Here is a 20,360-nt window from a genome sequence, read left to right as displayed (position 1 = left end):
AGGAATTTGACAATTCAAAACGGCGGCTACACAATGGCAGCCATTTTTACGAAATTTGCGAACTATGTTACAATAAGCATAAAATTCGATTCGCGAGTGTTTTTGGGGTCGAGAACCTAGCTCTCGACTACCCATAATCGCAAGTCAGTCCCATGTTCTATGGGATTCCATATCCACATGGGACTAACTTGCGATTATAGACAGTACAGCTCCAGTAGGACAACTCTCGCAAAAAAAGAAGTTTTTCAGGGAAGATATTGAAACCCTACAAATCTGGATAAACATGTGAAAAAGGGCATATCGTAAATGAGAGCCTCTCTGTGTTTACTTTCTCTTCCGTCAATAACTAGGCCGCTTTTACGTTTGCTCCTTAACTCTTAGCATAATATGCTAGACGACATCAAAGCTTTTCGATATTTATTGAAACAATGTTGGAAAGTTTTATGATGATGCCGTAATAATCGCAAGAGAAAGTAAACACAGAGAGGCTCTCATTTGCGATATGCCCTTTTCAAATGTTTATCCAGAAATGTCAGGTAAATGTACTTCTATGAATCGTGCAAAATTTAAAAAGCTCAAGAATTTTTTCGAAATATAAGAAAGTCGTACGAAAGTAGGTACTACTAAATTCAGAGAATTTTTGCGAAACTCCCACAATATTCTGAGAAGTTTCCCTGTTTTCGCGATATTATTTACGAATTTAGCAGTAAACCTACGAACTTGTGAAACATCCTTTAAATACACCCAGGTTTTTTTTACGCGGAGGATACTTACCGCGTAAAAGAACCGCGTTAATTGGAAAATCCACGCGAAAAAACGCGTTAATTGGAAAATCCGCGTTAATTCGAAAATCCGCGTAAAAGAACTCTCATCAAAAGACTTAGAATATTTTTCTTTCTTCGCTCGGATTTCGCAATTAAAGCGGTTTTTGCAAAAATATTTTAAGTCCTTTTGAATGCAAAAGACACACTTTTTTTCTGAAAAAAATTTCAGTCCTTTTTTATTTCGATTATAGAGGTTTTAACCTTAAGGTCATTCGCTTCTTCGGGTTAGAAAAACCTCTCATGAAAAATTTCTAACCCTATGTGCGGGGTCGGGACTCGAACCCAGGTGTGCTGCGTACAAGGCAATCGATTTGCCAACTACGCTACGCCCACCCCATTTCTAAGTCCTTTTAAGAATTTTGACAGTTTTTATTTTGCGCGGATTTCGCAATTAACACGGTTTTTCCAAAAAATGTTCTAAGTCCTTTTGAATGCAAAAGATTTAGAAGCTTTTTGGGAAGATGGAGGAGACGGGTCTGCAAGACTCCTTATGGTACACACCCCAACAATATGGGTATTTTCGGAATGGTCTTGAAGAGTAGCTGCCAGAAATTGATTTTTGGCGCCTTTTTGAAATCAAAGATGGTGACTTCCGGTTTAGCAAAATTCGTTATAAACCAATCAATATGGGTATTTTCGGAATGGTCTTGAAGTAGGTAGTAGGTGCCAGAAATTGATTTTTGACGCCATTTTGTAATCAAAGATGGCGACTTCCGGTGTAGCTAAATTCGTTATAAACCAATCAATAAGGGTGTTTTCGGAATGGTCTTGAAGAGTAGGTACCAGAAATTGAACTTTGACGCCATTTTGAACTCAAAGATGGCGACTTCCGGTTTAACGAAATTCGCTATAACTCGATCAATATGGATATTTTAGGAATGGTCTTGAAGAGTAGGTGCCAGAGATTGATTTTTGACGCCTTTTTTAAATCAAAGATGGCAACTTCGGGTTTAGTGAAACTCGCTATAGCCCAATCAATATGGATATTTTCGGAATGATCTTGAAGAATAGGTACCAGAAATTGATTTTTGACACCATTTTGAAATCAAAGATGGCGACTTCCGGTTTAGCGAAATTCGCTGTAACCCAATCAATATGGGTATTTTTGGAATGGCATCTACTCTTCAAGACCATTCCGAAAATACCCATATTGATTGGGTTATAGCAAATTTCACTAAACCGGAAGTCGCCATCTTTGATTTGATAAATCTGCACCTTCCCCGCAAGGTACTCCATGAAAAATTGATTTTTGGCGCCATTTTCAAATCCCTGATGGCGACTTCCGGTTTAGCGAGATTCTCTGCAACTCAATCAACATGAGTATTTTCGGAATGGGTTTGATGAGTAGCAGACAAACGTCGATGTTTGGCGTCATTTTAAAATTCTAGATGGCGACTTCCGGTTTACCGAAATTCCCGCATGAAAAATCTGGTTAATCATCTAAATCACCCTCAAATATAAGGTCTAATCATAAACCAGCAAAATGCAAAATATTTTTATTTGTTCATCCAGAAGAGTGCGGTGAGAACGGAAGAGAGAGAAGAAAGAGACGTATGTGATGTGAGTTGGGGGTTTGAATTTATCCAAATTAAACATATTACTTAAATTTAAGTAAATTCAACTGTTTAATTAAAACTATTTGTACCACAACTTCAACTTCCAAAAATACCCATATTGATTGAGTTATAGCGAATTTCGCTAAATCGGAAATCGCCATCTTGGATTTAAAAATGGCTTCAAAAATCAATTTTTGGAACCTCGTTAAGATCATTCCAAAAATACTCATTTTGACTGGGTTATAGTGAATGTGGCTAACCCGGAAGTCGCCATCTTGGAATACAAAATGGCGTCAAACATCGATCTTTGTCTCCTACTCGTCAAGACCATTCCGAAAATACCCATATTGATTGGGTTATAGCGAATTTCGCTAAACCGGAAGTGGTCACCTTGGATTTCAAAATGGCGCCGAACATAACTTTCTGGTACCTACTCTTCAAGACCGTTCCGACAATACCCATATTGCAAGGGTTGTAGAGAATTTCCGTTAAACCATAAGTCGCCACCTTGGATTTCAAAATGGCGTCAAACATAAATTTCTAGCACCTACTTGTCAAGACCATATTGATTGGGTTATAGCGAATTTCACTAAACCGGAAGTCGCCATCTTTGATTTCAAAATGGCTTCAAAAATCAATATCTGACACCTACTCTTCAAGACCATTCGGTAAATACCCATATTGTTGGGGTGCGGGCCATAAGGAGTCTTCCAGACGCGTCTCTTCCATCTTTCCGAAAAGCTTCGAAGTCTTTTGCATTCAAAAGGACTACGAACATTTTTTGCAAAAACCGTGTTGATTGCGAAATCCGCGCAAAGTAAAAACTGCCAAAATTCTTCTAAGTTCTTTGCATTTAAAATGACTTAGAATATTTTTGCAAAAACCGCGATAATTGGAAAATCCGCCCAAAAAAAACCGCGTTGTTTGGAAAATACGCGTAAAAAACCTCGTAAAAAACCGCGTTAAAAACTACAAGGGGCAGCCCTATGGGTTTGCACGAACTGTAGACGTAGCACTTAATGTAAAATATTTATTTTCTTAGTACTTAGTGTGTGGGAAAAAATACCCGGACCGGTGAAGAAAAATCAAATTTTAGAAAATATAATCACATCTCATGTATAGAACAAGCTTTCTAGATGCTCTCAAACAGATCCTAAAAGTTCAAACACCCATGGATAACCCCAAGTTTGTAGATGTGTTTCGATGCCACAGGATTGTAAAATGGTTAATATTACGTCGTGAAAATTCAATTCTTTCGTGACAATTTTTTTGCCTGCAAAATGCCCTGTGTGTATGCAAAGCTCATGATTTGTTGGGATATTAGCATTGATCGGAAAATGCTTTCCAACGCTGCGCATTGCATACATACAGGACATTTTGCAGGTCACCAGAAGCTGTTCATTTTACCACCGCCACATGTTCAATTTACCCACTCGCTATTGTCTCATTTTTGGACATGGTTAGAAATCAAGAATCATGTTTGAAAAAATGTGTTTATGACGAAGTATTTTTACCAGATATGTACAAAACATGTCTAACAAGAAACATATAAGGTGATTGTAATATCTCATTCACTTTCTAGTTATAAAATAATGACTTTGCTTAACGTGTTCATTTTACCGCCAGTTCCCCTACCTACCAACACATTCGCCCAAAACATTGAACCCAAGCGTACAATGCAAAATGAGTCAACGCTGATGATGATGGGTAGAGCGAAAGAGACAACTAGTACCACCACGACACTATTAGCGCATTTCACCAAAATTCCACACGGCCTTTCCCGATTGAAAGGAACGGCCGCGCTTAGCCCATCTGTCATAATATCGTGATTTTGCATAGCGATGGGCTGAATGATTTTGTTCCAAAAAACAGCCCTGCGTTATGCAACACTTTGTGCAGGTTGATTATACCAGTTGCAAGTGGGGCCAAATTCACCAAGTTCCGTAAAATTCCTTTTAAATTACAGAATTGATAAAATTGCTTAGATGAGCTAAACTAATTAATCAAATCCTGTTTTAAAAACTGTTCTTGCGTTTAAACCAAAATGGGAAGCTTATTACTACCACTACATTACTTAATTTCAAGCGCAAATAGCAAATACATGTGCTAGTTAAACCAAAAATTTACTGGCAACATTACAGCGGCATTTAGGAAGCAGTTGGAGCGGTCGCCTGTTGGACGACACAGTGTAGCGTCCCTCCACAGCCAGTGTAACGGACTTCTAGCTCAGCTACACTGGCTGTAAAAAACACAGCGCAGTGATCTGCTTCGCCAGTCGTTCAACAGGAAACTGAGCGCGTCTGGCCAAGTCCGTTCTTCAAATTGTCGATGATGACGTCATTCATAGAAGCGTTGCGCGCTAGGTACACCAATCCGTCGTACAGGGCTTGGGAAGCGCTATCTTCTGTGTGTAAATGCGCGATATTTTGACAAGGTTGTATATTATTTAATTTTTTAATGCTATGATATCAAAAATCTTTGGGTTTATCTATTGGAATCTATTCTTGGAAGTATTTCGGGGCGATTTGTGCAAAAAAATTGAAAATTTATCGTGAGATGGCTGAATTATATGCGTTTAAAATTGGACCACTTTTCGTTACATACCATTTTTGTAGAATTTCAGAGTGCACCCCCATATCGAAAACAAAGACGTAGTCCTACGTCAAAACGGCGTAAAAAAAACCTGGGTGTATCAAGGAACTGTACAAAACTCAATTATAACATAGTTATTATTCGGATCTTTCTGAATCTGAGTACGGTACGGGTACGTATCCAAGTTATTGGTAATGACTCTTCATACATGAACAAAAGTGTGTACACGGAGGTAGTCCTTAAGCATATGTCATTGTTCCTAATGCGCCGTTGTAACGAGCTATAGGCTCTATCAGTAGGGTTTATTATTCCTTCAAGTGAAGAAGCCAGGCTGGATATTGTTATATTCCATTTCTTTACCCATTTCTTCATATCCCTTTCCATTCGCAACAGAAACATGTTGAAACAATGCACAAATCTCTGATTACACAACGGGCAATGTGCCGATCGAATCAATTTTTATTCTGACTAGTGATGCTTTCCTGCATGACGTCATCCTAGCTTCGTTTCCTACCACAAAAAAACACACGTTCCATTATCAGTGAATTGTTCTTGAACTTCAACATCGTCACGATAAAGGCAAAAGTTCACTTCCTTTCGCGTGAACCAGCACATTGTCTTGGAGCAGGCATTTTGAATAGCTGCTCATAATCACATAATAAAAAAATCTCTTATCATAGCTACGCTTGTTGATTTTGTTTTTCTGTAAAATAAACACCAGCATTTTCTGCTGGTCCCGGTGGGTGTCACCAGTGGCTTTAACTTTTATCAGTCTCTATGTGACTTGCGACTTCCGCGGGTCTCGATATGTGTGCCTGTGTCTTTTTCAAGTGTGTGCTTGTTTTACGCACAAGCACCGATACCCTTATCATCAAATCTGTTATGTTTATGCAGATGTACGCTGAGGGAGCTCGATCGGTGAGGCTGTTTGTTATGTTTTTTCCCGATACGTAATTCTCAGCGGTGTTCTTCCTATCAAATGCTTCTATGCGATGCGATGAGTTGAACGATAGAAAAACCCGCTACCCCCTAGCAGACGCTCGAAGGTCTCAGAGTAACTCAAATGTGATAATTTCCATGAAGTCAGTGTCGCTAAATACGTGACAAGAGTAATAAGAAAATTCAATTTTAAACATAACTGAATGCCTACAGCATAGAAATAATTAAGCATTTGACGCAAAGATCTGCATCCAATTCATTCAACAGTGTTGTTCTCCCGTCTCATTGTACATTCGCTCGTCGTAGCCCAACCGTCGCAGAAGCGATAGTGTCTATAGCACAACTCTATTCATTCGGCATCTAGTGTTGGTTGTTTGTTTTGGCGTTATTTATGCCGGATCGACGAACGTATACTGTCCATTCGCTAAGCGAAGCACGGGATGCTCCGGCAGCTCCGGATTGGTGTTGATGATGAGAATTTTAACTAGGCGGCAAAAAAGCTAAACGCCCCTTGTACTGGTTACATACCCCGACATACACACACATAACCGGGATTGGGAGTGAAACAAAATTCAAAGCTACTCGAACACTTTCTGGTTGGTTGGCTGTTCTATGAGAAGATTATCGAATCTAGCATTCTCAGCTTAAGTGATTAGTTTCGGTTTACACAAATTGGAAGTGGCTTTCGAAGTAGAAAATATTACGGTGGTGTACGAACTACTATTCTTTTATCGTGTGTCCCACTGCTGCCGGAAATTAAAATATCAGATTACCGCAACGCAGCGCTGGCGGCGCTTGTAGAAAGCTCAACCGGCGCGGGGCGAGTATCATTAGTATTCAGCGGAACCCGCACAGCAGCAGCCGCGACCATCGGTATTTGGTCAACCACAGCCGCTCATTATCTTATCTTTTTTTCTCTGCTGGTAGAACGATAGTTCCTGACCCCGCGGAACGACCCGACTTGGAGCGATGGCGCCGACTGAAAACCGAAAAGAAGAAACTGAGTGAATTTATGTTACACACGTAGTTAAGCGAAATGCGATAGTGTCAAGTGGAAATGAGCAGAAAGTACATGCGTCATCAGAAGTGCATATCAGCAGCAGCATGCAGTCGAAATCAGCAACGACGACGGCGACGGCCGCCAGCAGCAGTAGCAGCAGCAACGAATAAGTGGCCGCGAGTGAGCAGCAGAATTTTGACTCAACTGTGATAGTAGTGTGAGCACACCGGGTGCGACCGGGAGATAGTTTGATTTGATAGTGAAGAGCGAAAGCGAGTTTTGAAAGTTTGGGTTTCAAGTATCGAAGATTGTGCACTACTGTGGATTAACGGAGAACAGAAACAGCAGAAGACTGCACCGCCGGCAAGATGACGGTGGATTTTAACGACTATTTTTGGGTGAGTGGTGTTTTAGAACAGTAATAATGAAGTGCAAATATGGAAAAGTACATTCACTTTTTAGTTTGACGGTTTTATTTTATAGAATTAACGCATGGTTTTGAATAGATCTTGGTAGTTGTTGAATTTTATTGTGGTTGTTGAATCGTAAGTCTAATTGGTTTTACTTTTACGATATCATTACATTTTCAAAGATTCGATCTACCTTCCTGAGGTTTTAAGATTTGAGGATGGACATGACGAATTTCGTGCCAACTCGAACAAATGTTGGCGGCTCCCTCTCAGATTTTAATGAAACTTTCTGTACATGAGAACTTTGTCACAAAAAGCCACTTTGCATACTTTGTTTTTCTAAAAATGATCTAGACTGTCTTTTGAAAATGGTCAAACTTTTTTTTATCAATTTTTTTCAAATGGCTATGGTCTAAAAATGACAAATCCGACAAAAACAATGTAGGAGTGATTTTCACAAAATTAGTCAATTTTTTTAACAAAACCGATTTAATCCACCTAGCAGTGAGATGATACATTTCTTACAGATGTCACTGTTGGATCATGCATTAGTTTGCAGAACTCATGCGTATTAGGCACCCAATTAGAGGTGGAATGAAAACAGTTTCTAGTCCTGCACGAATAAAATCTCAAATAAACTGAATACATTATAGAAAATCAATAAAACGAACGAAATAAAAATAAAGCAAAAAATGAAACAAAAAGCCGGCTGTGGTCCACTAGGAGGTTGATAACTCTATTATCTTTCTCCGGACAAAACCAGCCTAGAGGCCGTGTGGCATCCGGCGGGTTGAAGTATGTCAACCAAGAATTGATCCACTGGGTTCCTGTTCCCATGTCGTAGGAGGCGACTGAAAACAGGAGTCCTCAAGTCAAGGTGTTACTCCGTGCCGAGGACTGAATAGCTGGCAGGACTAAAATATGCGAGTCGCGCACGAAGTGTCGTGGGTCTTACCCTTGCTGTGTTATGCGAATCTCTGACACAGTGAATGTTCGTTTCTTCGCAAATCGTGGGATTCAAATGATGGTCATGCCCCTAATACCCATTTCGGGGTTCGCTATAGGCGATTATAAGCCAACGTGTTTGGTATCTTCTAGTTGCTGTACAACAAGTGCTGATGATGAAATGTGTAGTGCTGTAATCGAATATGGTTAGAGTAGCACAAATTAATCTTCAGCATAAACGTACAGCAACTATGAATCTATCTCGCCTTGTGCAGGAAGCAAAAGCTTCCATAGCTTCTATGCTGGAAAGCTACTTAACCCCGTCTTCGTAGCTTTCAACAAAAATGGTATGACAAATCCACGTGAAATGCCTCGTGCATGTATACTTGCGAATAGTGCTATTGACGCTTGTCTTATATCGGACCTCACAACTCGTGATATTTGTACTGTCACGGTAAATATGACTGTTGACAACATAAACAAGAAATACGTCTATTGTTCGGCATATTTGCCGCATAATGAACCATCACGTTCTGATGATTTCAAAAGGGTTGTATCATACTGTGGCAGAAATGGGTTTCCTCTCATAATCAGCAGTGATGCAAATTCCCACCACATAATTTGGGGCAGCTCAGATATCAATTTGAGAGGCACCGAATTAATGGAATACTTAAGTACTACAAATCTGCACATTCTTAATGCAGGAAACCGCCCAACATTTGCACGAGCTGGCAGAGAAGAGGTGTTAGATGTAACTATCTGCTCTGACAGTATTACGCATGAGTTGGCAAACTGGCTCGTACCAAACGAGCTCGAACCGTCGTTATCTGATCATAAGTACATCGTCTTTGATCATTTAAACGTCCCGCTAGATATCATCACCTATCGTAATCCCAAATCTACAAACTGGGACCTCTACGAAGAGGGCTTGGCGACTAGGTTTCATGGGTATCTTCCGACGATTGAATCTCCAAGTGATTTGGATGAGGTCGTGGATAAAACAAGCTCACTCATAGTAGCAGCATACCAAGAGGCTTGTCCGCTTCGAGTTATGCGTGCTTCTAGAGGATCACCTTGGTGGAATACCGAACTTGTTTGACTCAAAAAGTTATGTAGAAGAGCTTGGAATCGCAGCCACAGGGACGGGTCGGAGGCATTTAATTTGGCTCGCAAAGCATACAGAAATACCCTTCGATCCTCTGAGCGAAGTGGTTGGAAAAGCCTCTGCACAAATGTTTCAAGTCTCAACGAGACTAGTAGATTAAATAAGTTACTTTCGAAATCGAAAGACTTTCATGTCAGTTCCATTAGAACTGCTAATGGTGAATACTTGTCTGACGAAGATGTAGTACTCAACTGTCTTTTTGACACACACTTTCCAGATTGTACGGAGCCATCACTGACGACTGCCTCTGAGTTCTTTTCAGGTGGTTCTGATTCTTGGGCGTTTGCTCGTAGAATTGTGACAACCGAATCGATCAAATGGGCGATTGAAAGTTTTGCTCCGTGTAAGTCTCCGGGAAAGGACGAAATTATTCTAGTTCTACTACAAAAAGGATATGAACACTTCAAGCATATTTTGAAAAAGGTTCTTACTTGTAGTCTTGCAACAGGATACATTCCATTAGCGAGGCGGGAAATAGCTGTCAAATTCATTCCCAAAGCTAGCCGCGTCACTTATGAGCAGGCAAAGAGCTTTAGACCGATCAGTCTGACCTCCTTCCTTCTCAAATCAGTGGAACGTTTAATCGACCACTACATTCGGGATGGTAGTTTGGGCGAGCACCCGCTGCATGCAATGCAACATGCATATCAGCGGGGGAAGTCTACTACCACCCTGTTACACAATGTTGTCTACAACATTGAAACGGCTTTTTCACAAAAGCAATCAAGCTTAGGAGTTTTTCTCGATATTGAAGGTGCTTTTGACAACGTGTCTTTCGAATCCATTTTGGAAGCAGTACGAGGTCATGGAGTACCTTCATATATCACGAACTGGATACACGCAATGCTTAGCAACCGACATCTGTGCTCATCGTTAAGACAAGTAGAGATAAGGAAACTGAGTGTCTGCGGATGTCCTCAAGGTGGTGTGTTGGCACCATTTCTATGGAACCTTGTCGCCGATAGCTTGTTGAGAAAACTAAATGAGCTTGGGTTTCCGACGTATGGTTTCGCCGATGATTATCATATAATGTTCACCGGTATTTGCATTAACACACTTTTTGATTTGATGCAACAAGCCTTATGTGTTGCTGAGCAGTGGTGTCTTCATGTTGGACTATCAGTTAATCCAAATAAAACCTCAATGGTGCTTTTCACGCAACGAAGGATTACAACCGGAGCTCGTCCATTGCAGTTTTTTGACTCTGAAATTATTGTCGAAGATCAAGTTAAGTACGTTGGGGTAATTCTCGACTCAAAACTTAATTGGACAACTCACATCGATTTCAGGATCAAGAAAGCTTGCATGGCCTTTGGCCAATGTAGACGGGCTTTCTTGGGGACTCAAACCTAAGTACATTCAGTGGATCTATACAACAATTGTTAGACCAATACTGGCATACGGGTGCCTTGTTTGGTGGCAGAAGGAAGAAGTCATGACAATCCAATCAAAGTTAAACCATCTTCAGAGTCTTGATGGCGATGACTGGTGCGTTCTCGACAACACCTACTGCTGCTCTCGAGGCACTCTTGAACATAAAACCACTATATGTGTTTCTGAAGCACGTTATTGTGCATACCGTCAAAAGGTTGCTGGGCTCTGGAACAGTAACCCAACAGATCGTGCAACTAGCCACACAAGACTGTGGCCCCAAATGGTTACTTGGGATGACTATACACTTGCTCCCAGTGATGTTACCCTCACACGTAGTTTTCCTTCTAAAACTTTGAATGTGAGAATTCCTCCTCGTGAGGAATGGCTATCGGACTGCATGGTGCGACAGCTTGAAGAATACGTAGTTTGTTATACTGACGGTTCTTTGTTGGAGGACCGAGTCGGTGCTGCTGTCTACTGTCGTGAAATGCGATTGAACCAGTCTCATTCGCTTGGTAGATACTATTGCGATAGATAGAATTTGCGGTAAAATAATCCATTTTTGACAGTCAGGCTTCCTTTAAAGCACTTAGTTCGACAGATTCGAGATCGAAATTAGTAATCGCATGTCGAACTCAAGTCGAAAAACTTAGCATTTCAAATGCTCTTTACCTTCTATGGGTACCCGGTCATTCCGGTTTTACTGGAAATGAATGGGCGGACGAATTTGCTAGAGCAGGCGCTGCGACTGACTTCGTTGGTCCAGAACCAGTTTTACCACTTTTGATAAGTTTGATAAAACACAAAATTCGCTCGTGGGCTGCATCCGAAAATGCCACCCATTGGCGTAGCTTGTAAACTTGCGTCCAAACATTTTTCTGCCGGAGTCCGAAAATGTCAAATGACTTGCCGCATTTTTCCAAGCACAATTGCAGTATTTTAGTCAGGGCAATGACGGGACATTGCAAACTCAATTATCACATGGCTACTATTCAGCGTGGTGAGTATTATTCATGTGATCTTTGTGAGTTCGATTTCTGAAGCCCAGAGCTGTGGTTCTGCTTCAGTATTTCCTCAGGCTGTTATTTTGGGGATAGATTCCGACCTTTACAACGAAGCTTAGGAGAAGAAATGTTCCAACTTGTCGAGGAGGTGGCAGACCCGAGGAAGATCACCCGATAAGAGTCTGAGTTTGTATATGTCCTCTTTCCGTCAGTGGCGACTGCTGCTGAATGCAATCGTTTGCACTCCGGTATCTTCAGTGGCTGAAGCATGGGGTCATTAAAGCAGCCAGCCCCGTGTGCCAGCAGATCTAATCAATTCAAACTCAAATCGGGGATGACCGAACTTATTTCAACCTGGTTTGCTGGTACATATACTCTGTACTCCTTCGTAACCACCAGCAATTCAATTTACCTGCTCCAAACTATTTACCATAACTCAAAGCTTATTAGAGAGAATTTGTGATATTTCTGTCACTGTCAAAGATCGCTCCGTCAGAGCTCGAGAAATCTGCAATTGATTTAAATATTTAATTTTCGGTCCGGAAAAAGATCACAAAAGGCTCAGCGGAGGAGGATGGGTTCGATTTCAGGCGGGGGTTGATTTCATTTCGAAATACATATCACCTTGAGGCGAAGCAATGTCAGGGGAAGTCATTTTTGCGCGGGTCTATTGTCCAGTGTAGGATGGCAAGTGAGGCAAGAATGGGGAATGTAATGTAATAGCGATACTTAACTTGTGTAACGGTATCCAGGCAGCTCAAATGAAACAAAACGCTGCCAACGCTCTGCTGGTCGAATAATGGTAAACACGCACTAACACAAGAAGAAAAAAGTTCAAAAAGCCGCGAAGATGCAGAAAACGCACAACATAACCTTGAAAGCGGATTATTAAGTTTTGCACCAATACTTTATGTACGTTTTATCGGATTGAGAGTCCCCGTACGATTGCTCGCAAAACCGCAAACAAATATTGTATCTTAAACTACAATGAATGCGTAACATTTTATTATTAAAAAAATTACTCTAAAACGACCAGATTCTGAGGTACTCGCGAAAAAAACATACCGAGAGTAAATTGGCAGACTCGGTGAATGTCACCCGATATGAGTCTGAGTTAAATGCAATCGTTTGCAGTCCAATATCTTCACTAACTGAAGCATGCGATCTTAAAACATCCAATTTCGTGTTTCAGCAGAATTGCGAAATTCAGACTTATATCAGAAGCCACTCCATCGATTTCGACCGCGATTTTTGCTACGTAGACTCTGTGCTTCTCCGAAGCTTATTATGGCGATCGCTCTGCCAGGATTCGAGAAATTTCCAAAAGATTTACAGTTTTTTATCTTTGGTCCGGAAGAAGATCACAACGGGACCGATTGAGGAGCAAGGATATATAGTTTCAGCCAAGAAGTCGATTTCATTTCGACATTTATTCTACCTTGAGGCGAATTTCTGTCAGGAGAAGCCATTTTTGGACAGGTCTAAAGGGTGTCCCACAGCAAATTGCATCACGGAAAAAACGCTGTAGAAAATTACCTAGTGGACCGATCCTTTTCAAATTTTCAAGCAATAATTAGGTAGTAACATATAGTCCCACGACTTACCGATGACTGCACGATTCCAAGTTGTTTTCCGATGTCCCGATTAAAGAGTTGAGAATTTTCCGGGTGCTCGCGCAAAATCAATTCGCGACGTTGCTCTTCGGGTGACGCCATTTTTCCAATTTTCGAAAAACTGTCAGCGATAAAAATACAATGTAAACCAGGACCTAAAATTCTTAGATCCATTCAATGAGCGATGAACCCATTGGATTTATCTTCGTCTTTTTGTTGCCTCTTTCGTTACTAAATGCATACAAAACAAAACAAAAAAGACGAAGCCGACTACTTCTTTCGAATCTACGGAAGCGAGTAGCAGAAGTAGCTACTTTCGTTTTTATATGACAATACAAAAATTCAATCTCGTTATAACTTTAAATCAGCAATTTTCTTTCTTATTTCAATTTTCATTAAATGGAATTATACCAATGTGATTCGTAGAACGGCGATGAGATCGCTGCAAACACGGGAAACATGGACACCAGTCATCCAATACCATCGTTAGCTCGTAATTCCACGAAATCGAACAACGACAGGTAAATATCGTTAATAGTGTATTTTCGTTTCACCAGCACTATGTTCGATTTCGAAAGGACTAATGTCACTCTCAATCTCAAAGCAAAAACGAGTGCGGAGGAAGCAATAAAATTTAATTTACACGCATGGTTTGTCGTAGACCGTTGTCTCGTTTTCGTTTTTGCAATGTTCTGGTGATTAGGAAAGTAGCGTCGCTCTCTCTCTCTCTCTCTCTCTCTCTCTCTCTCTCTCGTAATTTTAATCTCGTAATTTTTGTAAATGAAAAAAATCGACTCTGGTGTAAACACTACACTCTAAATTATTTTTACCCAAATTTTCAAGTGAAAATACCCAATGGGTTACTTTTTATAGTGTTTTTTCCGTGATGCAATTTGATTTGAGACACCCTTTAGATCCCAGTGCAGGGTAGTTGGAGAAATAAAAATGAAGAGGATTACATAACAAGGCTACTTAAATTAATTGTTTAACGATATCCAGTTGGATCAGCAAGAAAAGAAACAGTCGAACAACGGTTATCCACACAGAAATAAAATATGATGCGGAATCTTTAATAGGAAAGAAGCACAAAATGAATCCCTGAAGACGGATTAGCCTTAGTGAATTTTAGGCTGATATAATAGGGACATTGACAAAATCGGGACATATATTTTTCTTTCTTTTTAAGCAACCGAAGCTCTTAAAATATTTCTTTTTAGTCCCTAGATATAGCCTCATAACTGTTTCTGATTATTTAGTTTAAATTTTCCTTAAGAGGGTCTGACAGGGCAAAATTCAAAAAAAAAGTTGATATATTTTTATTTTTGCATATTTCGGATCTCTAATATAAGAAAAATATTATCAAGAAAGGATTTACTCGAATTCGACATCGTTCGTCTGCTAGAGCCCATCAAACTACCAACGATCAATGTTCATATGATGCTCACAAAATCGGGTGAAAAAGCTGATAAAATCGGGGGTAAACGAAATCGGGGGTTGATAAAATCGGGTCTTCACTGTATAACGTTACATTACAAGATCTGGGAAGAGTGCCTACCGATCCGAGAGTCACTGTACTAATTTCAGTGTAAAACAAGCGAGCGATGTAAGCTATACCCCCAGAAGTGCCGGCTTATGGTTCTAAGAACTGTAGTATAGTGTATACTGTACAGTACTGGAACGCCGCCAGTGAAATCTAATTTTCAATAAATTTCTACTTTTCCACCCAACCGCAATGGATCCAGAAGTACTATCCAATCTCGCTGTGGCGAACAAGGGTCTGGGTCAATTGGCATAAAGTCATTTGGCATAGTGGTCATTTGGCATAATTTGGCATAATTTTGAGAATTGATTACACTGAAGGTCATTTGGCATAACGGACATTTGGCATAACGGTCATTTGGCATAATGGTCATTTAGCCTAATTTTGAGAATTGATCACACTGCAGGTCATTTGGCATAACGGATATTTGGCATAACGGACATTTGGCATAATTTTGAGAATTGGTCACATTGAAGGTCATTTGGCAAAACGGACATTTGGCATAATGGTCATTTAGCCTAATTTTGAGAATTGATCACACTGCAGGTCATTTGGCATAACGGATATTTGGCATAACGGACATTTGGCATAATTTTGAGAATTGATCACACTGCAGGTCATTTGGCAAAACGGACATTTGGCATAATGGTCCTTTGGCATAACGAACGTTTGGCACAACGGATATTTGGCATAATTTTGAGAAGTGATCACACTGCAGGTCATTTGTCATTTTTTCAACTACAGGAAGAACACATAATTTAAAACTGTTCGAGAAAGCAGGTGATTCGGCATTATTTTCAGCAGTGCTACAACTAAAGATCTTTCCGTACAAATATTTTTATATTAAGGAAAACAGTAATTTAGCATAACGGTTGTTTGGCAAAGGTATATGTAGTGATAAAGTTATTGATTACCAGGATGTTTTTTGAGTATATCCTTTCTTGTATGTACTATGTATTTTGATTGTATGTTGACAATAACATTCATCGTTCGAGGGAAACTTATGCAGTTGTAAGCAGCTGACATGTTGATCACATGTTTGAGCATAACGGCAACTACCTAAATATTCAAATGACTTTCAATGAGTTGGTTCACCAATAGTACTAAAATTGAACTTGAACCAAAATAATTAGATTATTCTTCTTTACCAATTAATAAAACGACATTTAGAACTAATGTGGCTACGCCACATCGCTTCAAGTCGCGTGTTGTCCGACATCGCTGTCGCTCCGTTGGACTTAAACTAATTTATAGCCCCTATGTTTGAGTAATCCGGGCAAACGAGTGGAACACAGGTTTGCTTGCGAGGGGCCCATATAATAATAATAATAATAATAATAATGCGAGGGGCCGCCGCTTCCGACGGCGGGTCGGTGGCCACCTCGTCCGGCGGATCCTCAGCGGCTTTGCGCCGCTTCGGAAATTTGGTCTCGGTTATGCGGCAAATCCGCATTGCACTGGCTTCGTCCCAAGTGTTAGAGCAGTGTAACAACCGACGTTTGAATATATGTAAGTTCATTCAGTAAATCATCGTTTGAAAAACAGGACGAAATCCACAAATGATGAAGTAAATAATTCAAAGGAACAGCTCACGATATAAAGAAGGATAATTTTGATTATTGTAACATTGTATGGAAAACCAAAACTCATAGGCGATCATGGTCATCATGATAATAGCCAAAACAAAACATACGTCGGGTGGATCGCAGTTCTACACTATACACTCAGGTTTTTTCACGCGGTTTTTTGCGCGGTATTTTTACGCGTTTTTTTTAGCGGATTTTGAAATTTACGCGGTTTTCATTTACGCAGATTTTGAAATTTACGTGGTTTTCATTTACGCGGTTTTTGAAATTTACGCGGTTTTCATTTACGCGGATTTTGAAATTGACGCGATTTTCATTTACGCGGATTTTGAAATTTACACGTTCTTCATTTACGCGGATTTTGAAATTTACACGGTCTTCATTATGTCAAATGACTCAGTGAGATCACTTAGCAAAATTATGCCAAATGTCTGTTATGCCAAATGTCCATTATGCCAATTGTCCGTTATGCCAAATGTCTGTTATTTATTTATTTAATTATTTATTTATTTATTTATTTATTTACTTATTTATTTATTTATTTATTTATTTATTTATTTATTTATTTGTTTATTTATTTCCATTTTTCATCTGACCCATGTTGGTCTACATGAAATTTAATGTTGTTGTATGGGAAAAGCCCATTTCAAGGTTAACTTCAGAAGCAGACCTCGAATGCGCGTAAAAACCCATAATCTTTTCGCATGTTTTTCCTACAATAACAATGAACTGACGTTACAAATTAACAAAATTACAAGGTATACAGAATTTCAATAACATTACAGAAATATTTTCACATAATCATATAAGCTAAGTCAATCTCCTAAGTCGATTCTTGAAAACATCACTAGAAACATAAAAATCGAAATGGTCATACACACTATTGAAAACATTACACATCGCCCTTATGGGTTCGTTCTGACCGTACTCGGTGCGCTGAAAGTCTAGTCTTAAAAAGTTACGTGATCTAAGGTTTCTGGGGGGTACGTTAATGTTGATTTGTGAGAGAATATCTGGGGAATCCATTTGGCCAGTCAATATTTTCCCAACAAATATCGCTCTGGATGTATTTCGCCTTTTTGCCAGAGTTTCCATATCGAGCAGACGACAGCGATCAATGTATGGTGGTAGCTCTGTTGGGTTACGCCACGGCAAAGTTCTAAGAGCAAAGCGGAGGAATCTTGCTTGTACTGCTTCAATTCTGTTAGTCCAAATGCTCGTATAAGGACACCAAATGGCTGCGGAAGCTTCCAGGACAGACCGAACAAGTGAAAAATACAATGCCCGCAGACAATATGGATCAGTAAACTCGTTGGCGATTCTTATTATGAAGGTTTTTATTTCCCTGTGCTATAACGTGAGAGTAATGGTTTCTGAATGTCAGTTGCGAGTCCAGGAGTACACCAAGGTCTCTGATAAGTGACACTCTCTCTAGCAATTGGCCGGCGATGTTGTAGCTCCAGAGAACTGGATTTTTTCTGCGCGTGAAAGATATTATAGAGCATTTGGACACACTGAGAGCCAACAAGTTGCGATTACACCAGTTACAGAAAGCATCTAGATGTCGCTGAAGTTCGATGCAGTCCTCTATTGACCGCACAATGAGAAAGAGTTTGAGATCATCAGCATATATGAGTTTGCACCCTGGGGGTATAACATAGCAGACGTCGTTGAAGAATAAAGAAAAAAGCAACGGTCCGAGATTGCTCCCTTGAGGTACACCCGACAAGTTGATGAAGCTATATGACACGTTACTTCCTAATTTCACAGACAGAGAACGATCTACGAGATATGATTTAAGCCATCCTGTAAAATTTGATGGAGCACCCAGTCGCTCGATCTTTGCCAGAAGAAGAGAGTGGTCTACACGATCGAAGGCAGCTTTAAGATCAGTGTATATAGTGTCTACTTGTGATCCATCTTCGATGTTTTTAATACAGTACGATGTAAATTGGGCTAGATTGGTGGTTGTTGACCTGCCTGCAAAAAAACCATGTTGGTCCTTCGATATGTATGCTTTGGTCTCACGAAAGAGCATATTTCCTACTAGGATCTCAAACAACTTTGATCCAGCGCAGAGCGAGGTTATACCACGATAGTTCGCAACATTTTGCTTATCACCTTTTTTAAAAACGGGAAACATTACTGATTTTTTCCAACACACGGGAAACACTGATTGCGACAGTGATTGGTTGAAGATTAGTCGAAAAGGTGTACACAATGCGCTTGCGCATTTTTTCAGTATAATGGAAGGAATCCCATCTGGCCCCACCGATGTAGATGACTTTAACTTGCTTATGGCAGCCATAATGTCTTCGTCAGTAAATTGAATGTTTCCAAAATTGATTACATCGCGAGGGACATCTTGAAGGCCACAGTCCACCTGAGTTGAGCTAGCCGATTCATTTTTAAACACACTCGAGAAATGTTTTGCGAACAAATTACAGATACCGCTGGGAGTATTGGACGTTTCACCTGCGAGGAACATACTGGAAGGAAGCCCATTTTCTTTACGCTTCCCATTCACAAAAGACCAAAACTGTTTTGGGTTTCGTTTTAGGTTCGATTGGGTTTGTGCTACGTGTCTTGAGTAGAGGAAGCGGTTATATGTTTTGTAGCTGTTACTGGCTATAGTGAACTCCCTTTTTGTGATTGGGTTTCTTCGAATAGTGTAATGTCGAAGCGCAGCAGCTCGCAATCTTTTCAGTTTACGTAGCCGGTTGTTGGACCATGGTGGTTTTGTTCGGGGACGAGGTGCAGGCACATGTATACTGAAAAGTTGTTTTAACACCAGTGAGAGTTTTTCTACGGCAGCATCTACATCGATCGCGAAATTCAAGAAAGTCTCCCAGTCGATTGTTTGTAGTGAGTTATGAAGCCTAGAGAAGTCAGTCTTCGAAAAGTTGAACTCCCTGACATCCTCCATCTCGTCATAGAGAACCAGCTGCGGACAAATCTGCGTTATCAGAAGTGGAGGATGATGTGCGTCTACAGCAACTAAAGGCTCAAGTGCCTCTGATACGGTACAGTTCATTGAAGCTTCTTCATTTATAAACAGGAGGTCCAGGATTCGATTTCGCCTATTATTCACTGTAGACATTTGTCGCATGTTCAGTACAGACATTCCGTCCAGTAAGATAGTACTCGCCCTCGAAAAGGTTGATTCAGAAGGGTCTGGGAAAGCATACCCGGAAGGAGTGCTCTTCCAAAGAAGTCCAGGCTGGTTGTAATCACCAAATAGTAGATGTGCCGTGTTGGGTTCAATGGAAGTTGCAATGTCAAGTGCGGAGTCTATGTGCTTCTGAATAATTTCTACATCACTTGCGGAATCGGGGGGAATATATACAACACCCACACAGAGATTAGTATAGGGGCCACGGATTTTTACCCAGAGTTGTTCGAGATTGTGTCATTTTTGTGTTTGGATGAGAGTCGGTTGGAAACTGCAATGAGCACACCACCACCACGTTTCTTCCCTGCACTATTAGGATCGCGATCGTTACGATATACAGAGTACCTTGAGCCAAATAATTGGAGCGAGTTGATTTGATCATTCAGCCACGTTTCGGTCAGAACAATAACATCATGATCAACATCCGAAGCAGCGACGAACAGCTCATCAATTTTTGTGCGTAGCCCTCTCACGTTCTGATAGTAGATTTTAAGATGTCCCTGCAAGTTTTCTCCTGACGGTTGAACGGTGGTAGATCGAGTGATTGTGGAAGCAAATGCCTGTAAATGGGGTGGGCTTTCAACGGGGGGCAGCATCTGTATGTCCTACTTCGGAAGGACATATACATTCATTGTATTTA

At 40.4% G+C, this 20,360-nt stretch overlaps 1 protein-coding gene across 15 annotated transcripts in view; it reads left to right on the top strand.

The window, feature by feature from the left end:
* Positions 1 to 20,360, top strand: part of LOC131685364 (F-BAR domain only protein 2) — a 124,785-nt gene that overhangs the window by 7,209 nt on the left and 97,216 nt on the right. For all 15 annotated transcript variants that reach the window (XM_058969044.1, XM_058969042.1, XM_058969043.1 and 12 more), the window contains exon 2: positions 6,839 to 7,309. Coding sequence is in view for 2 of the 15 variants with exons in the window: in XM_058969053.1 (XP_058825036.1) it covers positions 7,280 to 7,309 (30 nt within the window). In the remaining 13 variants the exon portion in view is untranslated. The remainder of the gene's footprint in view (positions 1 to 6,838; positions 7,310 to 20,360) is intronic.

This window comes from Topomyia yanbarensis, chromosome 2 (assembly GCF_030247195.1).
Source record: "Topomyia yanbarensis strain Yona2022 chromosome 2, ASM3024719v1, whole genome shotgun sequence".
Lineage (NCBI taxonomy): Eukaryota > Metazoa > Arthropoda > Insecta > Diptera > Culicidae > Topomyia > Topomyia yanbarensis.
The sequence above is the reverse complement of the archived record's forward strand: the minus strand, read 5'-3'. Positions and strand labels throughout refer to the sequence as shown.